At 43.2% G+C, this 22,533-nt stretch overlaps 1 protein-coding gene across 1 annotated transcript; it reads left to right on the top strand.

The window, feature by feature from the left end:
- The first annotated feature begins 1,616 nt into the window (after window positions 1-1,616).
- LOC120990675 (gastrula zinc finger protein XlCGF7.1-like) lies at window positions 1,617-16,947 on the top strand. The gene is made up of 4 exons (XM_040419585.1): window positions 1,617-1,667; window positions 1,777-1,888; window positions 15,618-16,445; window positions 16,868-16,947. The coding sequence occupies exons 2-4, from the start codon at window positions 1,831-1,833 to the stop codon at window positions 16,945-16,947; spliced, it is 966 nt and encodes a 321-aa protein (XP_040275519.1). The 5' UTR covers window positions 1,617-1,667; window positions 1,777-1,830.
- The last annotated feature ends 5,586 nt before the right edge of the window (window positions 16,948-22,533 follow it).

Raw genomic sequence — 22,533 nt, 5'->3', positions numbered from 1 at the left:
GAAGAGGTGAGAACTGATTATATAACATCACTAGAACACCCTGCTTATCACTGTGTATAGTATAAAGACAGGAGAGAACACAGAAGAGGTGAGAACTGATTATATATCATCACTAGCACACCCTGCTTACCATTGGTTATATTATAAGGACAGAAGAGGTGAGAACTGATAATCTATCACCACTAGAACAACCTGCTTATCAGTGGTTATAGTATAAGGACAGGAGAGGTGAGAACTCATTATATATCATCACTAGCACACCCTGATTATCACTGTGTATAGTATAAGGACAGGAGAGAGCACAGAAGAGATGAGAACTGATTATATATCATCACTAGCACACCCTGCTTATCACTGGTTATAGTATAAGGACAGGAGAGAACACAGGAGAGAACACAGGAGAGGCGAGAACTGATTATCACAATAGAACACCCTGATTATCACTGTGTATAGTATAAGGACAGGAGAGAACACAGGAGACGTGAGAACTGATTATCTATTATCACTAGAACACCCTGCTTATCACTGTGTATAGTATAAGGACAGGAGAGAACACAGGAGAGGTGAGAACTGATTATCTATCACCACTAGAACACCCTGCGTATCACTGATTTTGATAAATAGGGGATAGGATAGGGATAGGATAAATATTAGATTGATATAACAAAATATATTCATGATTAACTTTTCTAAATGTGTATGAAAGTTAGTAAATTACACAATATTAATAACAGATAATATTTTTTTACATGGTGTCAGTACATTTCTTCTGACTCCAACTTCACTCAAAACTATCTTTGACTCTGACTTCACAGCCCTGATTTTCAGTGTCGGGGCCTGTGAGCACAAGAGAGTTGCGTCCTGCTCCATGAGCAGCAAGCCGGGCTTCCATAACTGTCGATGTCTAATGAATCTTCCTACAGAGGACAATGGGAAATTCGGAGATCTCAAGGTTCCTATCCAGCAGGGCGGCAGTCTCTGTGATGTGATGTCATGGGCTCACAGTAAATCTCATCAGATATTTTTCTTTTTGCTTCCCTGATTCACCTTAGCAGCTCCTTATCAGAAAGGAATTGTATTCTCAGGGAGAAGAGACTTGGAGTGGGATATAGATGTAGAGCTTTCTCCAACACCTCGGAGCCTGGTGGAGAGGAGACTGGGAGTGTTTTTTTTACTTCCTCCATGTACTTTGACTGATGAAGGTCCTTACTTTGGGTTCTCCCTCTAGATATTTACCTCATAAGCAGAGCTGTGCCAGGACAAACCTTTTGGTTAGTAGGGTACTTAAGGGCCCTCTTAAAAATGCCCCACCTGCACCTGGTCCTAAAATGTATAACTTTGTCCTCATCCTCCAAACATGGCCAAAAGTAATATTTGCTGTCATAGACCAGTGGTTACTTCGGGCCTGTAGTCTGCTAGGGGCTGGGACCTCGGCACAGGTGGTGAGGAGCAGAATATTGTTATTTCCCCTTGATAACTAAACCTAGAAGTGAAGGAGCTGAGAGAAGTGTCTGATCTATAGACAGATCTACAGGAGGCCATGTATTCAGTCACTGTGTGCTTGTGTCTCCACAGATGGATCCAGGAGGAGAAATCCACCAGAGAGATGTCCCCGTCCTCTGTATTCCCAGGAATGTCCAGAGGAGAAGGTCCCAGAGAATCCTCAGGTAGATGGAGTTAAGCCCTATACACATCTATATAGGGGGGTTCTGCAGTTATAGAGGGGTCATAGATTGTGGGGGTCTCTTATGTGGATCTGTTACTGAATTGTTACAGATAACAAATCAAGATCTGATTATTATTAAAGTGGAGGATGAAGATGAGAGGGTGATGGGCGATCCCCCATGTAAAAGTGAGGTGGAAGAGGACATTCTAGATGTCACCACAGGTATGGAATAATGAATGGAGAAAGTGACTTCAGATTCTGTCTTTGGTGCCTTCAGGGCAGGAGGAGAATCTGATCACCGGCTGGTGTGTTGCTCTTTGATTGGAGATGTCCTCATCACATCATGAAGTGTTCCCCTTATCCAGCTGACGACAATCTCTGATCTCTGATCTTCTCTAATCCCGGCTGTTCCTGCAGTTCATGACGGTCAGTCACATCTAAGCTCCCACTGGGGATTATGCAGGCAAAGCTTTTGTGCCTGTACTAATGTCTGCGATAGGTGATAACATCGATCGCAGACAATTAACCCCTCAGATGCTGTGGTCAAATGTGACAATGGCATCTGAAAGGTAAAAAACTCGAAAGCGCACACTTCCCAGGGAGGAACGTTTCCCCTTGCTTAGATCGGGAAAGAAATTACTTACAGTAATAGGCCAGAGCATGTACAAGGTTTTTAGGCCTATTAATAGTATATTACAATGCAGGCCTGCATTGCACTTCTTTAGAATATACAGATTTTTGTCAGTATAAGTGTTCCCCTTATCCAGTCACACCTACTGGGGATTATGCGGGTTCATGATGAACTACGTGTACACCATTGTGCACGAATAACATGCCACCAGTGACCTACATGTACCTTATTGTGCAGGAAAGGGTTAAGTATCTTGTTTGGATAATTTGGGTGTGGTCCTAGAGCTCCTATAACATGTGACATAAATAAAACTGTGTCCAAATAATATTTGCCGTGCATTAAAGGGGTTGTCTTATCTCGCCATTACTAAGGTGAGATGAGACCAAGTCCTGACCAACAGGTGGCAGGGAAACAGAAGAGTGCACCATCACTTGCTGTTTCAGTAGCATACATTGCAGTTCATGGGAGCTAGGGAAACCGCACTGTTTCCCGGCCACCTGTTGGTTAGGATTTTAGCACTTTAGTAACAGCAAAATAAGACAACCCCTAAAAAAAATTTAAACACTTTTGTGGTCAAAATGCTAACTACATTCTATGGTAAAAAAAAAAAAATTGGGGTGTGGTTTCTAAAATGGGGTCACATCTTGGAGGTTACTTTTATCTTTTTCAATCTCAGAGCCTCTGCAATTGTTGACCAGTGCTGAACAAATCACCAAACTAGGTCTAAAATACTCAGGGTGCCCAAACAGGAGTATTGTCTGGCTCGGGAAAAACTGTGTAACAAAATTAATTTGGGTTCTTTTTCTCATATGATCACTTGTGAAAATGAAACATTTGAGGCTTAAACCACTTAAAATTGAAATACAATGTAATTTTTATGTCTGAATTTTTAAAATTCTATAAAACACTTGTGAGGTTAAACCAATCACTATACCCATAGGTGAATTCCTTGAGAAGTTTAGTTTCCAAAATGGGGTCAGTTCTTGGGGGTTTTACACTATAGGGGTACCTCAGGGTTTCTGCATATACAACATGGCACTCAAAAACGATTCCACTGAAATCTGCACTCCAAAAGCCAAATGGCGCTCATTCCCTTCAGAACCCTGAAGTGTGCCCATACAGCCATTTACACCTAGAATAATTCCTTGAGGGATGTAGATTTCAAATTTGGGACTTTTGAGAGGTATTTCTTATACTTAGGCAGCTCACGGCCCCTGCAAACCTGACATGGTGCCAGAAAAACACTCTAATTAATTCAAGGCCCTAAAATCCAGGACTGGGTGTGAGTCACTAAGCAGATTAAGGCCACATATAGAATATTTGTAAGAACGTCAGAATCAGGGTAATACACATTCTGGTTTCTTTTGCTTTTAACCCTTGCTATGTTACAGTAAAAACTGGATAAAAATGGAAAGTATGCAAAAAAAAAAAATAAATTAACATTTTTAAATTCCACCTCCATTTTTCTTCACCCCTTTACTGAAAGGGTGAGTTTCTGTTTTTGCCTTTTCGTTTTTTTACCCCTTTCCCTTACAGAGCCATAACTTTTTTTTTTTTTCTGTTCTCTTAGCCGTATGAGGGCTTGCTTTTTGAGAGACAAGTTGTACTTTCTAGTGGCATGATTTAATATTGCATACAATGTAGTGGGAAGCTGGGGAAAAAATCTAATTCGAATTGGAAAACAAACAATTCTGCCACAGTTTTGTGGGTTTTGTTTTTACTGCATTCCCTGTCCGGTAAAGCTGACCTGTTACCTTTATTCTCCAGGTTTAATACTTTAAAAAAAAAAAAAAATAATAATTGAATTTTTTTTTTTCCCTTTATATTCTGACCACCATAACTTTTTTATATTTAAGTCTACCGAGCTGTGTGAGGGCTCATTTTTTGTGCGGTGATCTGTAGTTTTCAGTGATACCATTGTGGAATGTGAATGACTTTTTGATCACTTTTTATATATTTTTTTTTTAAAGTGAAGATACAAAAAAAAGGCAAATTGGCCATTTTTGATTCTTTTTCCATTACAGCGTACACCATACATCTATAATAAATATTAATAATTTAAAGTTTGGGCATTTTGGGACATGGCGATGCCTATGATCTTTATTTTTTTATTGTTATTCTGGAGAAAGGGAGTTGATTTGGATTTTTATATTTAAAAACTGATCGCCGAGTGCCGGACCCGTTCCAGCCCTTTCAGCGCTCAGATGCCATGGGCACATTTAACTACAGCATCTGAGAGGTTAAGAGTCTGCGATCAGCTTTATAGCCAAACACAAACATCCACAATGTAACATGTTACCCTGCTTACCGCCACAGTCCCAGGCTCCGTGTTCAGAGGTGATCTGCTGCTGGTGTTTCTATTCACTGCTGCAGTCCTGGGCTCTGTCTTTGCTGGCATTGTTTGGTTTGGAATCCTCTCCACAGTTTCCTTGCAGCCCTGGCCACAGAATGCTTGCTGCTTGTTCCCTGTAACACTTCCTTTAAGGCCGGCGCGCATCACTTCCTGTGTTTTATGGGTTAAATCATGTGACCTATGCTGACCAATCCTAGCCATCCTGCACATATATAAGTGGCTCAACTTCATTCAGCAAGCTCTGGTCCATCAATATCTGCTCCCTACCATCCTTCTAGATCAGCGGTTCTCAACCTAGGGGTCGCGACCCCTTTGGGGGTCAATCGGCCCTTTCCGGGGGGTCGCCTGAGGCTTCCTATTGTGGGTCGCCCACACAACGGCAGCAGCCCCTTATCCTCGCGCACAGGAAGTGATGTCCTATCACTGCCTGTGCTTGAAGGAGCCTGACGTCTGGACGAGTAAGTCGGGCCGCCTGTCTGCTGAGGTCCGAGTTTTTTCCTTAATGACACCGCCGCTGAGCACCACTGCCACCAATGATTTAATTGAGCCTGGCTAATTTAATTTTAATTATTTGGCTGAGCAAGGCTTAATTTATTTGGGGGGACATGAAGCACCGCTGATTTATTTATTTGGGGGACCCTGAGCTCCATTGATTTATTTATTTGGGGGGGGACCTGAAGCACCGCTGATTTATTTATTTGGGGGACCCTGAGCACTTCTGATTTATTTATTTGGGGGACCCTGAGCACCATTGATTTATTTATTTGGGGAAAACCTGATGCACCACTGATTTATTTATTTGGGGGAGACCTGAAGCCCCGCTGATTTATTTATTTGGGGGACCCTGAGTACTTCTGATTTATTTATTTGAGGGGTACCCTGAGCACCACTGATTTATTTTATTTTTTTGGGGAGGGGTACTGTGCGCACCACTGATTTATTTTTTAGGGGGTATTTGTTGTTTATTATTTATTTTAAAGTTATTTATTTGGTTTACAAATATTTTGTATTTATGCTAAAGTTCTGTGGTTATGAATGAATACTTGTGTATTTGAATTAACATTTGGTGTATTGGTGTCTGTGCGTGTTTTTGGTGGGTCATCATAACAGTAGCAAAATTAGTTATGACGTAGCAAGGAAAAAAATGTAATGGTTGGGGGTCACCACAACATGAGGAACTGTATTAAGGGGTCACGACTTTAGAAAGGTTGAGAACCACTGGACTAGAATATAGCACCCTGACCCAGGATATGTACTCTTCTCCAAATCCCATACACACCAAAACTCTCCACAGGAATCGCCATTCAATGCTGTCAAAGGCCTTGGCCGCGTCTAAAGAAAGGATTGCTCTATCTCCAACATTTTCAGCTGGGAGTTGAATACTGGCAAACACTCTTCTTATATTAATTGACGTGGATTTCTGAGGCATGAAGCCAGTTTGGTCAGAGTGTATGATAGACAAAATAACTTTAGATAGACGCGTGGCCAATACCTTCGCAAGCACCTTAACATCTGTGGAGAGCAAGGAGATCAGTCTATATGAGTCAGGGAGAGAGTGATCCTTGTCCGGCTTAGGAATGACGACTGTAAGCGCCTCCTGCATAGACGGAAGTAACACCCCCCTTTCCTTGGAGTAATTAAGTACCTTCAAAAGTTCCGGGAGCAGCACTTCCGCAAAGGTTTTATAAACTTCCGCTGGAAGCCCATCTAAACCTGGCGCTTTGTCGTTAGCCATAGTACCCAGTGCCGCTGTCACGAGGGTATCAAGAGCCACGTCTGACTCCGTTATACCCGGGGTCAGGAAGTCGCAGCGGGTGGCTGCGCGCTCTATATCTAAAGATCATGGTGTTTCTTAGTTATTGTTTTCTGTGTTTGCCTTGCTATCCTTTTTGTCTCTCTCAGGGATCCGTAGCTTCTCCTCCTCAGCTGTTTCTTGTCTGCCACTCCCTACCTCCTTATATTCTCCCCTCACACTTCTCTAGTTGCCAGTTATAGAGCTTCCTGCCTGGACATCTATACTGACCCACTGGAGTGGTTAATCCTGGTTGTTGTTCCTGTGTGCTACCCTCCGGATCCCTGTTTGGCTTATTGTTGTCGCCCACCTGGGAATATATGTTGAGTCTGTGTTGTCTGTCCTCCCCTTGGTGTTTTCCCTTAGAGTTAGTGGTGCGACTAGTGTTCCCATCGCCCTGTTCACTACCTAGGACTCAGCTCAGGGAAAGCCAGGGCTTTAGGCACGTGATCGGCGTACGGGAACCCGTCTAGGGACGTCAGGGCAGCCAGGTGCCAGCCGCCAGGTGAGTCAGGGGTCACCATCTTCCCTCTCACTTGGGCAGGGCCTTCCTCGTTCCCTCCCTCTGTGTCATGTATGTGATAGCCACGCCGACCGTGATATTATAACTGGCCCTTACTTTTTGAGAAAAAAAAAAATAATTTTTTTTTTAATTGTTTGTTTGTTGTTTTTTTTTTCTCTCTCTACTTAGAATCCAATATGGATCCTATTGATGCCTTGGCAGAACAGCTTCAAAGCCTGTCTTTGGAGGTGGCAGGATTGAAGGCGTCTGTTCTCCAACAACAGCAGCAAATGCAGCAGACCGCACCCCCAGCGGTTGCTATGGGTAACCAGGTTGTCACTGAACCCAAGGTTGCTCTTCCCGACAGATTTTCTGGGGGAAGGGACAAATTTGCAACGTTCCGTGAGGCCTGCAAATTATATTTTAAGTTGCGCCCTTACTCCTCAGGTCATGAAGAACAGCGGGTAGGGATTGTCATTTCCCTGCTTCAGGGGGATCCGCAATCCTGGGCGTTCTCGTTACCCCCTGGTTCTCAGGCTCTTCGGTCAGTGGAGGGATTTTTTGGGGCTTTGGGTCTCATATATGATGACCCTGACCGAGTCGCCCTGGCTGAGTCGAAGTTACGGAGACTCCTACAGGGAGATCGGTCAGCAGAGGAATATTGCTCAGAGTTCCGTAGGTGGGCTACGGATACTCAGTGGAACGACCCGGCTCTCAGGAGTCAGTTCTGCTCTGGGTTATCTGAAAGGGTTAAGGATGCACTGGCGCTGTATGAGACCCCCCTTTCCCTTGATGCTGTTATGTCCCTCTCTATCAGAATAGATAGACGTCTTAGGGAGAGATCGAAAATTCCGGAGCAATTGGTTACCTCTCCCAAGCAACAGTCAGCCTGTACTGACTTAGATGAGCCTATGCAGCTAGGCGGAACTTCTCGTCAGGTCCGTCCTCCCGAGGTTCGCCGTAGGGGGGGGGCTTGTTTTTTCTGTGGGGGGAGGGGTCATTTCATAAATGTCTGTCCCTCCTTTCTCAAAAATAAAAGACCGTCGGAAAACTACTAACCCCGGGCTGTGCGGTGGAGCAGGGGTAAACTTGATTGATGCCCATTTTGCCCGCACTATGGGTTTGTCTCTCTGTACGCTGCAGAGACCTATTCCCGTATTCGCTATAGATTCTGCTCCTCTGTCTCAGAGAAACCTCACCCACATTGTTCGTAATTTACACCTTCGGGTAGGGGACCACCATAATGAGTGTCTTTCATGTTACGTTCTGGAGGGTCTTCCCTCTCCGGTGGTATTGGGTCTTCCCTGGTTGGTAGCGCACAATCCAGTGGTGGATTGGCAGGCCAGGGAGATATTGGAGTGGAGTGAGCATTGCAGAGAGAATTGCTTAAATAACAATTGCTTAATCGCCTCCATAGCTTCCCTACCTACATTTATTTCGGACTTTGAGGACGTTTTTTCTGAAAAGGGTTGTCAGAAACTACCACCTCATCGTCCTTATGATTGCCCGGTTAACCTGATTCCCGGGGCAAAATTACCCAGGTCCAGGTTGTATAATCTTTCGGGTCCCGAGAGACAAGCCATGAAAGATTATATCTCCGAGAGTCTGGCTAAGGGACACATCAGACCCTCTTCTTCACCCGTGGCTGCAGGGTTTTTCTTTGTTAAAAAGAAAGATGGGGGCCTGCGTCCTTGCTTAGATTTCCGTGAGTTAAACCAGATAACCATCCGTGACCCATACCCTCTTCCTCTCATTCCTGACCTTTTTAATCAGATTGCGGGTGCTAAGTGGTTCTCCAAACTTGATCTTAGGGGGGCCTACAATCTGATTTGTATCAGGGAAGGGGATGAGTGGAAGACAGCTTTTAACACCCCTGAGGGGCATTATGAAAATCTTGTTATGCCTTTCGGTCTGACCAATGCCCCTGCTGTCTTCCAACATTTCGTTAATGATATTTTTAGTCATCTCATCGGCAGGTTTGTAGTCATATACCTAGATGATATCTTAATTTATTCGGCTGATCTGAAAACACATGAGGTGCATGTCAGGCAAGTACTGCAGGTCCTACGGACGAATAAATTATATGCGAAAATTGAAAAATGTGTCTTCGCTGTTCAGGAATTACAGTTCCTGGGATATCTATTATCTGCTTCAGGTTTCCGCATGGATCCTGGGAAGGTCCAGGCAATTTTAGATTGGGATCTTCCTGAGAACCTTAAAGCCCTACAACGGTTTTTGGGTTTCGCTAATTTCTATAGAAAGTTCATTAAAAATTATTCAGTGATCGTTAAACCCCTTACCGACATGACTAGGAAGGGGACGGATTTTTCCAAATGGTCTGACGCCGCTAAAGATGCATTTTCCTCTCTAAAGGAGAGGTTTACCTCGGCACCTGTTCTAATTCAACCTGATGTCTCCCAGCCTTTTATTGTCGAGGTAGATGCGTCAGAGGTGGGAGTGGGAGCTGTATTGTCTCAGGGTCCGTCTCCTGGCAAATGGCGTCCTTGCGCTTTCTTTTCCAAAAAATTATCTTCTGCGGAGAAGAATTATGATATTGGAAATAGGGAACTGTTGGCGATTAAACTGGCGCTTGAAGAGTGGCGTCACTTCTTAGAGGGAGCAATCCACCCCGTCACGGTGATTACAAATCACAAGAACCTTCTGTACCTAGAATCGGCTAAACGTCTCACCCCTAGACAAGCTAGGTGGTCGCTATTCTTTACCAGATTTAACTTTGTAATCACCTATCGTCCTGGGGCAAAAAATACCAAGGCAGACGCATTATCTCGTAGTTTCCCTGGAGGGGGTAATGTTTGTGATCCGGTACCTATTTTACAAAGAGGAGTGGTTGTCTCTGCTGTACACTCTGTTCTAGAGGGAAAGGTGTTAGAGGCTCAGGGGGACGCCCCGGCCTCTTGCCCCTCAGAGAAATTGTTTGTACCGTTAAACCTGCGTCTTGAATTATTAAAAGAACATCATAATTCGGCACTTGCTGGACACCCGGGTAGTAAAGCAACCTTGGAGCTTTTATCTCGTCGTTTTTGGTGGCCAAGGTTGCGTCAGGATGTAATGGATTTCGTGTCTACTTGTTCTACTTGTGCACGCGCGAAAGTCTCTCATACACGTCCAGCAGGGTCTTTATTGCCACTTTTCATCCCCAATAGGCCATGGACACATCTGTCAATGGATTTCATCACTGACTTACCGTTGTCGGCGGGTAAAACAGTTATCTTGGTAGTAGTAGACAGGTTTAGCAAAATGGTACACTTTATTGCGCTACCCGCACTTCCTAATGCTAAAACTCTCGCTCAGGTGTTTATCAGTGAAATCGTGAAGCTTCACGGGGTCCCTTCCGATGTGGTTTCGGGGAACCCAGTTTATTTCTAAGTTTTGGAAAGCTTTTTGTTCCCGTTTGGGGGTTCACTTGTCCTTTTCCTCAGCTTTCCATCCTCAGTCGAATGGACAGACTGAGCGTACCAACCAAAACCTAGAAACATATTTAAGGTGTTTTGTGTCTGAAAACCAAGAGTTGTGGTCATCATACTTACCGTTAGCTGAGTTTGCCATAAATAATCATTATCAGGAGTCCACTGGCAAGTCACCATTCCTTGGTGCATACGGTTTTCATCCCCAATTTTGTACTTTCAAAGAGGGGGGGTCTTCTGGGGTTCCCAAAGAGGAAAGGTTTTCTTCATCTCTTTCATCGGTATGGCAGAAGGTGCAAGTAAACTTGAAAAAGATGAGTGGTAAATATAAATGCATGGCCGATAAGAAACGGTCGCCAGGTCCGGACCTAGGAGTGAATGACTATGTGTGGTTGTCTACTAGGAATATTAAGTTGAAGGTTCCTTCTTGGAAACTGGGTCCTAGGTTCATTGGTCCCTATAAAATAGTAGCCGTCATTAACCCTGTGGCTTTTCGCCTGGAGCTACCTCAGACTTTTAAGATCCATAACGTCTTCCATAAATCGTTACTCAAGAAGTATGTTCCACCTCTAGAACCATCGCCGCTGCCACCTCCTCCTGTTATTGTGGATGGTAATCTGGAGTTTCAAATAGCCAGAATTGTTGATTCTCGTCGGGTCCGCCGCTCTCTTCAGTATCTTGTGCATTGGAGGGGTTACGGTCCCGAGGAAAGAATGTGGGTTCCAGCGTCAGAGGTAAACGCCAACAGGTTAGTTCAGGCTTTCCATGCCTCTCATCCGGAGAGACCTGGTCCTGAGTGTCCGGAGGCCCCTCGTGAAAGGGGGGGTACTGTCACGAGGGTATCAAGAGCCACGTCTGACTCCGTTATACCCGGGGTCAGGAAGTCGCAGCGGCTGGCTGCGCGCTCTATATCTAAAGATCATGGTGTTTCTTAGTTATTGTTTTCTGTGTTTGCCTTGCTATCCTTTTTGTCTCTCTCAGGGATCCGTAGCTTCTCCTCCTCAGCTGTTTCTTGTCTGCCACTCCCTACCTCCTTATATTCTCCCCTCACACTTCTCTAGTTGCCAGTTATAGAGCTTCCTGCCTGGACATCTATACTGACCCACTGGAGTGGTTAATCCTGGTTGTTGTTCCTGTGTGCTACCCTCCGGATCCCTGTTTGGCTTATTGTTGTCTCCTGTTGTCGCCCACCTGGGAATATATGTTGAGTCTGTGTTGTCTGTCCTCCCCTTGGTGTTTTCCCTTAGAGTTAGTGGTGCGGACTAGTGTTCCATCGCCCTGTTCACTACCTAGGGCTCAGCTCAGGGAAAGCCAGGGCTTTAGGCACGTGATCGGCGTACGGGTGAGGAACCCGTCTAGGGACGTCAGGGCAGCCAGGTGCCAGCCGCCAGGTGAGTCAGGGGTCACCATCTTCCCTCTCACTTGGGCAGGGCCTTCCTCGTTCCCTCCCTCTGTGTCACGTATGTGATAGCCACGCCGACCGTGATAGCCGCCCTCATTTCCTCCAACTCAATCGGCTCCTCTAACCGCATGCTATCCTCCCTTGACAACTTAGGTAGATCCAATGTATTCAAAAAGGCGTCAATCTCCTCATCTGAACATGACACCTTGGAAGTATACAGAGAGGAATAAAAATGGTTTAGTATATTTAAGATGTTCTCAGTATCACGCCTCAAGATGCCATTGGAATCTATCAGGCCAGTAATACATTGCGCACCTTGCTGAGCTTTCGCTATAATCGAGAGCATATGACCGACACTCTCCCCTTCTGTAAAAAAATTTTGCTTGTAAAAGAGCCGTTTCCTCTCCGCTACCTCCAAGAGGTGACACCTCAGCTCCTCCTGCCTAGCCTTCAAAGCATTACTTGTTAGGATAGATGGGGTCAGCACAAAGGTTTCTTCCGCAAGCTTCATATTCACATGTTTTTGTACATCAAGCTCTCTAGATTTAGATTTAATCCGACTGACTGATTTAATTAGGGAGCCCCTGAGGAAGGCCTTCATCGCCTCCCAAACAACTATCGGAGATGCAGTTCCCTCATTTAGGCGGAAGTATTCCCTAAGGGATTGAAGCGTATCAGACATATCACCCATCAGTGTTAACCAGAAAGCGTTCAAATGCCAGTATTTTGCCCCCGGTCTGGCTGTCTCAGAAATCTGAAGGGCGACACTAAATATGGAGTGGTCCGATAAGGTCCTGGCAAGATACTCTGAGTTCCGTACAAGTGGAAACATGGGAGCATTCACCAAACCCATATCTATACGCGACAGGGAGCCATAGGTCGAGGAGCAACACGAGTACTTCCTATCCAGGGGGTGGGTCTCCCTCCATACGTCCGTCAGACCTACTTCCCTTAGTAGTCTCGCAAATGGTGTTTCACCAGAATTACCATCACTAGGTGTGACCTGGCATCTATCAAGCGAGCTATTAAGCACGTTATTAAAGTCTCCCACTATTCACATTGGAAGCTCAGAAAACTCTGCCATAAAACCCAGAAGCTTTCTCAAAGGTACCGAGGAAAATGGTGGGGGTATATAGATCGTTGCCAAGACTATTCTCAACCCTTGGACCACACAATGCACCCCTATAAACCTTCCCTCCTCATCCACACACTCCCTTAAGGCATTCAAATTTAATGTTTTTATGGACCAGGATACTAACCCCCCTGGAATGTGAGGAGAAAACGGAATGCACCGAATAACCGGACCACGGCTTTTGCAGAACATGTATAGATTGTTTGGTCATATGCGTTTCTTGCAAGCATATTATTGCTGGCTGATATCTAGCTAAGTAACGAAATAAGCTGTGTCTCTTTGTAGCATCCGCCATTCCCCTCACATTCCAGCTAAGTATTCTTGTAACAGATCCCATAAGAGCGTGTACAAAAATAAAAGTAGGTTAGGGTCACATACATCTCCAAATCCCACAAGCTGCAAGAAAAAGTAATGTTAATCAACATAGCATAGTCTCCCATCTCTTCCTCATTTCCCCCTTCTAGGTGAACAAGGACTGTACGTCTCAACATCTTATAATTACTATCATTAGCACATTTGGCAGTAATAACCTTCAATAAACCCTTCCAGGGGTCTGGTGGGGACCCGATGTGCCCGTTCAACCGCATATAGTGCAGAAAGTCCTCTATCACGGAATTTATCCGCAAACCACTTTTCAATGAATTCAGTAGGATCTGGGCCTTCTGACTTCTCTGGTATTCCCACCAGCCGAATATTATTGCGGCGAGAGCGGTTTTCAAGATCATTGTTTTTGGCATAAAGTGCCGCTATGTCTTTAAACACAGTACGGCTCTCTTTCTGTAGGGTAGCAGTCCCATCTTCCAGGTCCGAGACCCTCCTCTCTACCTCTGAGGTGCGTTCAGCCACCTTATGTAGGTCATGACAAATAATGGAGATATCAGCCTTTAGGCTTCCAATATTTATATTCATGGATTTGAGGGTAACGTTACAGTTAGCAATAGCTGCCATCACATCCTTTAAGGTGGGCTCAGGAGTAGTGATCTCTGGCAGACCTTCTTCAGTGCTGTATAGGCTATTGCCCGCCTCCCCCTCTTTCTGGCCGAGGGGCTGCTGTTCATCAGCACAGGGGCCTTCCTGCTCCCCTATACCCTCATCTGATGGAGTCAGGGTGCCATCTCTTGCACCCCAGTCATGCCTAGGGGACTGTTGTGGTTTGTGAGCAAAGCGCTCCAGCCGCGCTGCAGCTCCCTGACTCACCGCCGACCGCAAGTCAGGCCAGTCCTCTTCATCGGCGCCATCTTGGGAGCGGCTCGGTGTTTTGCCTCTTTTTGCCGGATCGCTTGTAGAGTATGTCCCCTGCCTCTCTGAGTAGTTACAGCACGAATCGCCACCGCTGAAGGTGAAAAATACAGGATGCTTGCCGGAGCTGATGCGATGTGCGCCTTACTTCATGCGCCGCTAGGCTCCGCCCCCTCCAGATTTTCCATTTTAATTTTTTTTTTCCAGTTACAAAGCAAGGGTTAACAGCCAAACAAAACTCTCACAGGCTCATCACCGGAAGGCAGTGCAGATGCCTAAGGAAGGCATCGCGCTGCCTTCCATGCCATCGGGTCCCCCCTACAGCCGCATAGGGACCCGATGGCACCTGCGCCCGCCGCCACCGCACCATTGAAAAGCCGCAAGGTATTTAGCCAAGGTGCCTGCTCAATGATTTGAGCAGGCACCGGGTTCCGATCACCGCCCGCCGCACGGCGGTGATCGGAAATACACAAGGCGTACAGGTACGCCCTGTGTCCTTAAGTACCAGGACATCAGGGCGTACCTGTACGCCCTGTGTCCGTAACAGGTTAAAAAAGAAAAAAAATACACAAAATATTAAAATTACAAATCGCTCTCTTTTCCCATTTTTACATATAAAAATTAACAATAACAAATAATCATAACAGGCATCGCTGTGTCTGAAAATATCTGAACTATTAAAATATCAATATATTTTTTCTGCACGGTGAATGCCGTAATGAAATAAAATGTGCTATTCTCCATTTTTTTGGTCACTTTGTTCCCCCCGAAAAGTGAAGAAAAAATGGTACATACCCCAAAATAGTACAAAAAGAAATTACAGTTTTCCCCACAAAAAAAAACCTCACACAACTCTGTAGTCAGAAACATAAAGAAAAAACATGGAGAGATTGGAGGGGGGGGGGGTTCAATTTCACCCTACACAGAAGTTTTTCCCATTCTTCAATACAAGATATGGTAAATAAATGGTGGCATTTAAAATACATTTTTGTCATGCAAACATAAAAGGTTGTGGCTTTTGGAAAGTAGAAAGGAAAAAACAAAAATGCAATAACTAAAACTGGCCCAGTCCATGAGAGGTTAATAATGAAAGCAGTTTGTGTTGAGGAATGTGGTGACCGATCCTTTTACGTGAACTTATATTAAGTGATGCCCAATTGATGTTGAAGGCCAAAATATGTTGGGCTTTTTAAATTTTGGAGTTTTATCAAGATATGATTGACTGTATGTAATAATAGTCATGACCAGGTATGAATGAGAATGCTGAATTTCTTCAGGAAGTTACAGAAAACGTTACAAGACTGGAATCACATGTGCCAAAACTAGGAGTGCATTTAGAGTAAATGGCTTATTACTTCTCCGTCCTGCTGGATCCACTTCTTGCCTAATAGGAATATTATAAGTTTGTCTTCTATCTAGTTTGGAAAAAAAACACAAATTTGTATTTATCTTTTTTTTTTTTTTAATCTTCACAGAAAATCCCAGTAAGAATTCTGAGGGAAGCCTCATGTTATCACTAAATTATAAAGCAGAAGATGAAGATATCATGCAGCGCACTTCAGGAGAAAACCTTAATGTTCATCAGAGACTTCACAGTACAGAGCTATCATATAATCCCCCTAATCATGAGGAACCTTCTCCTGACCAATCACAGATTGTTACCACAAGTACAGGTCAGAAAGGGGGTAAAAGGTTTCAAAGTGGTAAAGAGTTCACAAAAAGCTCAGGTCTTACTACACACAGAAGAATTCACACGGGGGAGAAGCCATATTCATGTTCAGAATGTGGGAAGTGCTTTACAAAGAAATCGCATCTTGTTACACATGAGAGAAGTCACACAGGGGAGAGACCATATTCATGTTCAGAATGTGGGAAATGTTTTACACAGAAATCACATCTTATTACACATGAGAGGATTCACACAGGAGAGAAGCCATATTCATGTGCAGAATGTGGGAAATGCTTTTCAGATAAATCAAGTCTTGTTATACATGAGAGAACTCATACAGGAGAGAAACCATATTCATGTTCAGAATGTGGTAAATGTTTTACACGGAAATCATCTCTTGTTACACATCAGAGTTTTCACACAGAAAGAAAGTCATATGCATGTCCAGAATGCGGAAAATGTTTTACACGTAAATCAAATCTTGGTAAACATGGTAAAATCCACAGGGGAGAGAAGCCATACTCATGTTCAGAATGTGGGAAACATTTTGCACATAAATCAAATCTTGTTACACATGAGAATACTCACACAGGAGAAAAGCCATATTCATGTTTAGAATGTGGGAAATGTTTTGCAGATAAATCAAGTCTTGTTAGACACGAGAGAATTCACACAGGTGAGAAGCCATATTCATGTTCAGAATGTGGGAAACTTTTTTCAGATAAATCAAGTCTTGTTAAGCATACGAGATTTCACACAGGAGAGAAACCATTTTCATGTTTAGAATGTGGGAAATGTTTTACACAGAAATCACATCTTGTTACTCATGGGAGAATTCACACAGCAGAGAAGCCATATTCATGTTCAGAATGTGGGAAGTGCTTTTCAGATAAATCAAATCTTGCTATACATGAGAAATGTCACATGGAAGAGAAAAGATTTCCACCGATTTTAACATATCAGGTTATTTATGGATCTTAATAGAAGGTTAATTTTTTTGTGGAATTATCTTGGATCTTCCAAACAACTATGGTCAACTGTGATTAAGATCCACAGAGGAAAAGTATTGTGGAGATAAGGAACAGAAGAAGAGCCTTGTTTACTTCCAGGGCAGTGAAGATGAATTGCCCCCATGAACCTTACATCTTATCACTGTATTCATGCCTCCACCCACACTGCGGGAGAATCCAGAGTGAAAATGGAGAAAAGTAATGGCGCTCCATGTAATTGTTTTATAATGTATGTGGATGTATTAATATTTCATCTTCATCCAAACAGTACTTAACCACTTCCCGACATTCACCATACATTTATGGCACATGTCGGGTCTCTAATGATGGCGCCCCCTCTGAAGCGGAGGGAGCACCATAGCAGCCGGGTGCCTGCTGTTTCATACAGCAGACACCCGCGGCTAATGTCTGCAATCGGCAGTAATGCTGACTGCGGACATTTACCCCCTCAGATGCCATGGTCAGATGTAACCATGGCATCTGAGAGAGCTAAGACCCAGCATCACTTTACTTCCCAATAAAATGGAATAAAAGGTGATCAAAAATCCATACACATCCCGAATGGTATTAGCAAAAACTACAGATTGTCCCGCAAAAAATGAGTCCTCACACATCTCCATAGACATAACTATAAGAAAAAGTTATGGGGGTCAGAATATGGCAATGGAAAGAAAAATAAATGTTTAAAAAAAAAATAATTGTCAGTATTAAAATTAAATGAAAACTATGCATATGTGGTATCACCATAATTTTACTGGAGAATGAAGAGTTTTGTGAGCTAAAAAATAAAAAAAAGTTATGGCTCTGGCAAGGCAGGGAGTGAAAAACAAAAAGGGAAAATTGCTGCTTCAGGAAAGGGTTAAAGATAAAATAAAATCTATTTCCTCCACGCCAGCGTCACCATTGTCACTGACAGACATGGTCTTTTTGGCTCATATACTTTCTCCTAGCGCTGTGACCTTCATTGCTCCTACAGAGTAACCCTCCTGTGCGGAGACAGTGATATTGGTGGCATGATGACTATATCACTGATTTATCTAACCGGGTGATCGGTGATAATTAACCCCACATGTACATTCCTGCGGTTTAATGGTAAACCTATCTAGATACTGGAGATGAGTGATATATCGGTGGTGGGATTCGCTTGTGATGTCACATCTGTTAATTAACCCCTGAATAATGGAAACATGAAATTAGTGACCAAGTGATGCTCATATATGTGTTTCATATGTATCCTGCCTCCTGCTTTATTAACTGCAGAGCATGAATGGAGACATACTGGTGAATTATTAGTATCTTGTTTGTCTCAGGTAAGTACTGGCCAGTAGGTCTTCAACTTGTTTAGGCTCTGCTTTTTGAATAGCAAATAGAATTATTTTTATCTTTAACAACACAATTTTCTAATTTTTTTCAGACAAAATATATAAAATACTAAAACTATATAAGAAAAAATAAAATATACAATTGCACATGAGCAACACGGTTATATGGCTATATGGTCATAATATATGCCAAACAATATTACTCTGAGAAATAGTTTTCATTTCAGCTTGAATATTTGGATTTAAAAGGTTCATTGATGCCACATGACGGCTTCTGGGAAACATCTGATAAATCTTATTTAGTGATTCATAGCAGATACTGTACTCTGCCATTTCTTTAACCCCTTAAGGACTCAGCCCTATTTCACCTTAAGGACATTTTTTGCAAATCTGACCAGTGTCACTTTAAGTGCTGATAACTTTAAAACGCTTTGACTTACCCAGGCCGTTCTGAGATTGTTTTTTCGTCACATATTGTACTTCATGACACTGCTAAAATTGGGTCAAAAAAGTTAATTTTTTTGCATAAAAAAATACCAGATTTACCAAAAATTTTGAAAAATTTGCAAATTTCAAAGTTTCAGTTTCTCTACTCCTGTAATACATAGTAATACCCCCAAAAATTGTGATGACTTTACATTCCCCATATGTCTACTTCATGTTTGTAGCATTTTGGGAATGATATTTTATTTTTTGGGGATGTTACAAGGCTTAGAAGTTTAGAAGCAAATCTTGAAATTTTTCAGAAATTTACAAAAACCCAATTTTTAGGGACCACTACAGGTCTGAAGTCACTTTGTGAGGCTTACATAATAGAAACCGCCCAAAAATGACCCCATTCTATAAACCTGCAAAAAAAGGGGGGTTAGTCAGCACCTCCCAATTCTATAAACTACACCCCTCAAGGTATTCAAAACTGATTTTACAAACTTCGTTAACCCTTTAGGTGTTGCACAAGAGTTATTGGCAAATGGGGATGAAATTTGAGAATTTCATTTTTTGCCTAATTTTCCATCTTAACCCATTTTTTCCACTAACAAAGCAAGGGTTAACAGCCAAACAAGACTGTATCTTTATTGCCCTGACTCTGCCGTTTACAGAAACACCCCATATGTGGCCGTAAACTACTGTACGGGCACACAGTAGGGCGTAGAGGGAAAGGTGCGCCGTATGGTTTTTGGAAGCCAGATTTTGCTGGACTGGTTTTTTGACACCATGTCCCATTTGAAGCCCCACTGATGCACCCCCAGAGTAGAAACTCCAAAAAAGTGACCCCATTTTAGAAACTACGGGATAGGGTGGCAGTTCTGTTGGTACTAGTTTAGGGTACATATGATTTTTGGTTGCTCTGTATTACACTTTTTTGTGCGGCAAGGTAACAAGAAATAGATTTTTTGGCACGTTTTTTTTTTTTGTTATTTACAACATTCATCTGACCGGTTAGATCATGTGGTAATTTTATAGAGCAGGTTGTCACGGACGCGGCGATACCTAATATGTATACAATTTTTTTTATTTATGTAAGTTTTACACAATGATTTCATTTTTAAAACAAAAAAAATGTTTTCGTGTCTCCATAGTCTAAGAGCCATAGTTTTTTTGGGGTGCATATGACTTTTTGATCGCTTGCTATTACACTTTTTGTGACGCAAGATGAAAAAAAATGGCTTTTTTTACACCGTTTTTATTTTTATTTTTTTACGGTGGTCACCTGAGGGGTTAGGTCATGTGATATTTTTATAGAGCCGGTCGATACGGACGCGGCGATACCTAATATGTATACATTTTTTTTATTTATTTAAGTTTTACACAATGATTTCATTTTTGAAACAAAAAAAAATCATGTTTTAGTGTTTCCATAGTCTGGGAGCCATAGTTTTTGCAGTTTTTGGGTGATTATCTTGGGTAGGGTATGATTTTTGCGGGATGAGATGACGGTTTGATTGGTACTATTTTGGCATACATGCGACTTTTTTGATCACTTTTATTACCTTTTTTGGGAAGTAAGGTGGGCAAAATTTCAATTTCCTAATAGTTTTTATTTTTATTTTTTTATGGCGTTCACCGTGCGGACGCGGCGATACCAAACATGTGTAGGGAATTTTATTTTTTTCATTTTTAATCAGTGATAAATGTGTTTTTTGGTTTTTACTTTTTTTTCACTTTTTTTTACTTTTTTTTTTACCCAGACCCACTTGGTTCTTGAAGATCCAATGGGTCTGGATGTCTGTATAATACAGTACAGTACACTATATAGTGTTTTGTACTGTATTTTACTTACACTTTGTCTGAACAGATCTCTGCCTTTAGCACAGATCTGTTCAGCACCATGGACAGCAGGATGCCTGAGACGGCGTCCTGTTGCCATGGGAACCTTCCCCGTCTGCTCAGTAGGGGTCAGAACTTCGCAGACGGGGAAGGGTAAGGACAGGGCTGTCGGGGGGGTTGTCTGGGAGCTCTCTCCCTATCCATCGGGGGGCTGCAAAGGCACTGCAGCCCCCCGATGGGAGAGGGAGGGAGCTCCCTCTTACTGTTAACTTTTTCCATACAGCGGTCCGTACGGACCGCGGTATGGAAAGGGTTAAACGGCTGACATCTGCACAGATGTCAGCCGTTTATACCAGGGTGTCAGCAATGTGCTGACACCCTGGTATACCCACTGGCCACCAACGAATTTTCAAGAGGAGGCGGGCGGGGGATCGCGATCCCGCCTGCCGCACCGCCCGCCTCCCACCACGCCCCCACCGCCCACAACTCCCCCCCCCTGCACCACCCGCCGGCAAAAAATCATGCAGGGGTGCAGGGGGGGTGGAAAATCTATATTTGAGGTACAGTAAAGTTTCTGATCCCCGCGGTCAGGGACCGCGGGGATCAGAAACTGCAGAAAGCGCAGCAAACCGCAGGTCTGAATTGACCTGCGGTTTGCGGCGATCGCTGATAGGGGGGTCACATGACCCCCCCTGGTGTTGTGACAGGATGCCGGCTGAATGATTTCAGCCGGCATTCCGTTCCCATTAACCCCCGCGGCGCCGGAATCTTCATTTAAAGTTAGGACGTACCGGTACGCCCTGAGTCCTTAACCACCTCAGCCCCTATGGCTTAAACACCCTGAAAGACCAGGCCACTTCTGACCTACCCTACTTTCACCGTTTATTGCTCGGTCATGCAACTTACCACCCAAATGAATTTGACCTCCTTTTCTTCTCACTAATAGAGCTTTCATTTGGTGGTATTTCATTGCTGCTGACATTTTTACTTTTTTTGTTATTAATCGAAATTTAACGATTTTTTTTGCAAAAAAATGACATTTTTCACTTTCAGTTGTAAAATTTTGCAAAAAAAAACGATATCCATATATAAATTTTGCTCTAAATTTATTGTTCTACATGTCTTTGATAAAAAAAAAATGTTTGGGTAAAAAAAAAATGGTTTGGGTAAAAGTTATAGCGTTTACAAACTATGGTACAAAAATGTGAATTTCCGCTTTTTGAAGCAGCTCTGACTTTCTGAGCACCTGTCATGTTTCCTGAGGTTCTACAATGGCCAGACAGTACAAACACCCCACAAATGACCCCATTTCGGAAAGTAGACACCCTAAGGTATTCGCTGATGGGCATAGTGAGTTCATAGAACTTTTTATTTTTTGTCACAAGTTAGTGGAAAATGATGATTTTTTTGGGGGGATTTTTTTTTCTTACAAAGTCTCATATTCCACTAACTTGTGACAAAAAATAAAAACTTCTATGAACTCACTATGCCCATCAGCGAATACCTTGGGATGTCTTCTTTCCGAAATAGGGTCACTTGTGGGGTAGTTATACTGCCCTGGCATTCTAGGGGCCCAAATGTGTGGTAAGTTGTTTGAAATCAAAATCTGTAAAAATTGACCGGTGAAATCCGAAAGGTGCTCTTTGGAATGTGGGCCCCTTTGCCCACCTAGGCTGCAAAAAAGTGCCACACATGTGGTATTGCCGTACTCAGGAGAAGTTGGGGAATGTGTTTTGGGGTGTCATTTTACATATACCCATGCTGGGTGAGATAAATATCTTGGTCAAATGCCAACTTTGTATAAAAAAATGGGAAAAGTTGTCTTTTGCCAAGATATTTCTCTCACCCAGCATGGGTATATGTAAAATGACACCCCAAAACACATTCCCCAACTTCTCCTGAGTACGGCAATACCACATGTGTGACACTTTTTCGCAGCCTAGGTGGGCAAAGGGGCCCATATTCCAAAGAGCACCTTTCGGATTTCACCGGTCATTTTTTACACATTTTGATTTCAAACTTCTTACCACACATTTGGGCCCCTAGAATGCCAGGGCAGTATAACTACCCCACAAGTGACCCCATTTTGGAAAGAAGACACCCCCAGGTATTTCGTAATGGG

This window comes from Bufo bufo, chromosome 2, assembly GCF_905171765.1.
Source record: "Bufo bufo chromosome 2, aBufBuf1.1, whole genome shotgun sequence".
Taxonomy (NCBI): domain Eukaryota; kingdom Metazoa; phylum Chordata; class Amphibia; order Anura; family Bufonidae; genus Bufo; species Bufo bufo.
This window is presented reverse-complemented; position numbering and strand designations above follow the sequence as displayed.

Bases quoted from the DNA above. Each gene is read 5' to 3' on its own strand.
- LOC120990675 (XM_040419585.1), top strand. From the start codon at position 1,831: ATGGGCGATCCCCCATGTAAAAGTGAGGTGGAAGAGGACATTCTAGAT. The intron at 1,889-15,617 runs GTATGGAATAAT...TAATCTTCACAG, and splicing joins CATTCTAGATGTCACCACAG to AAAATCCCAGTAAGAATTCT. The intron at 16,446-16,867 runs CAGATAAATCAA...TAAGATCCACAG, and splicing joins AGAATGTGGGAAATGTTTTG to AGGAAAAGTATTGTGGAGAT.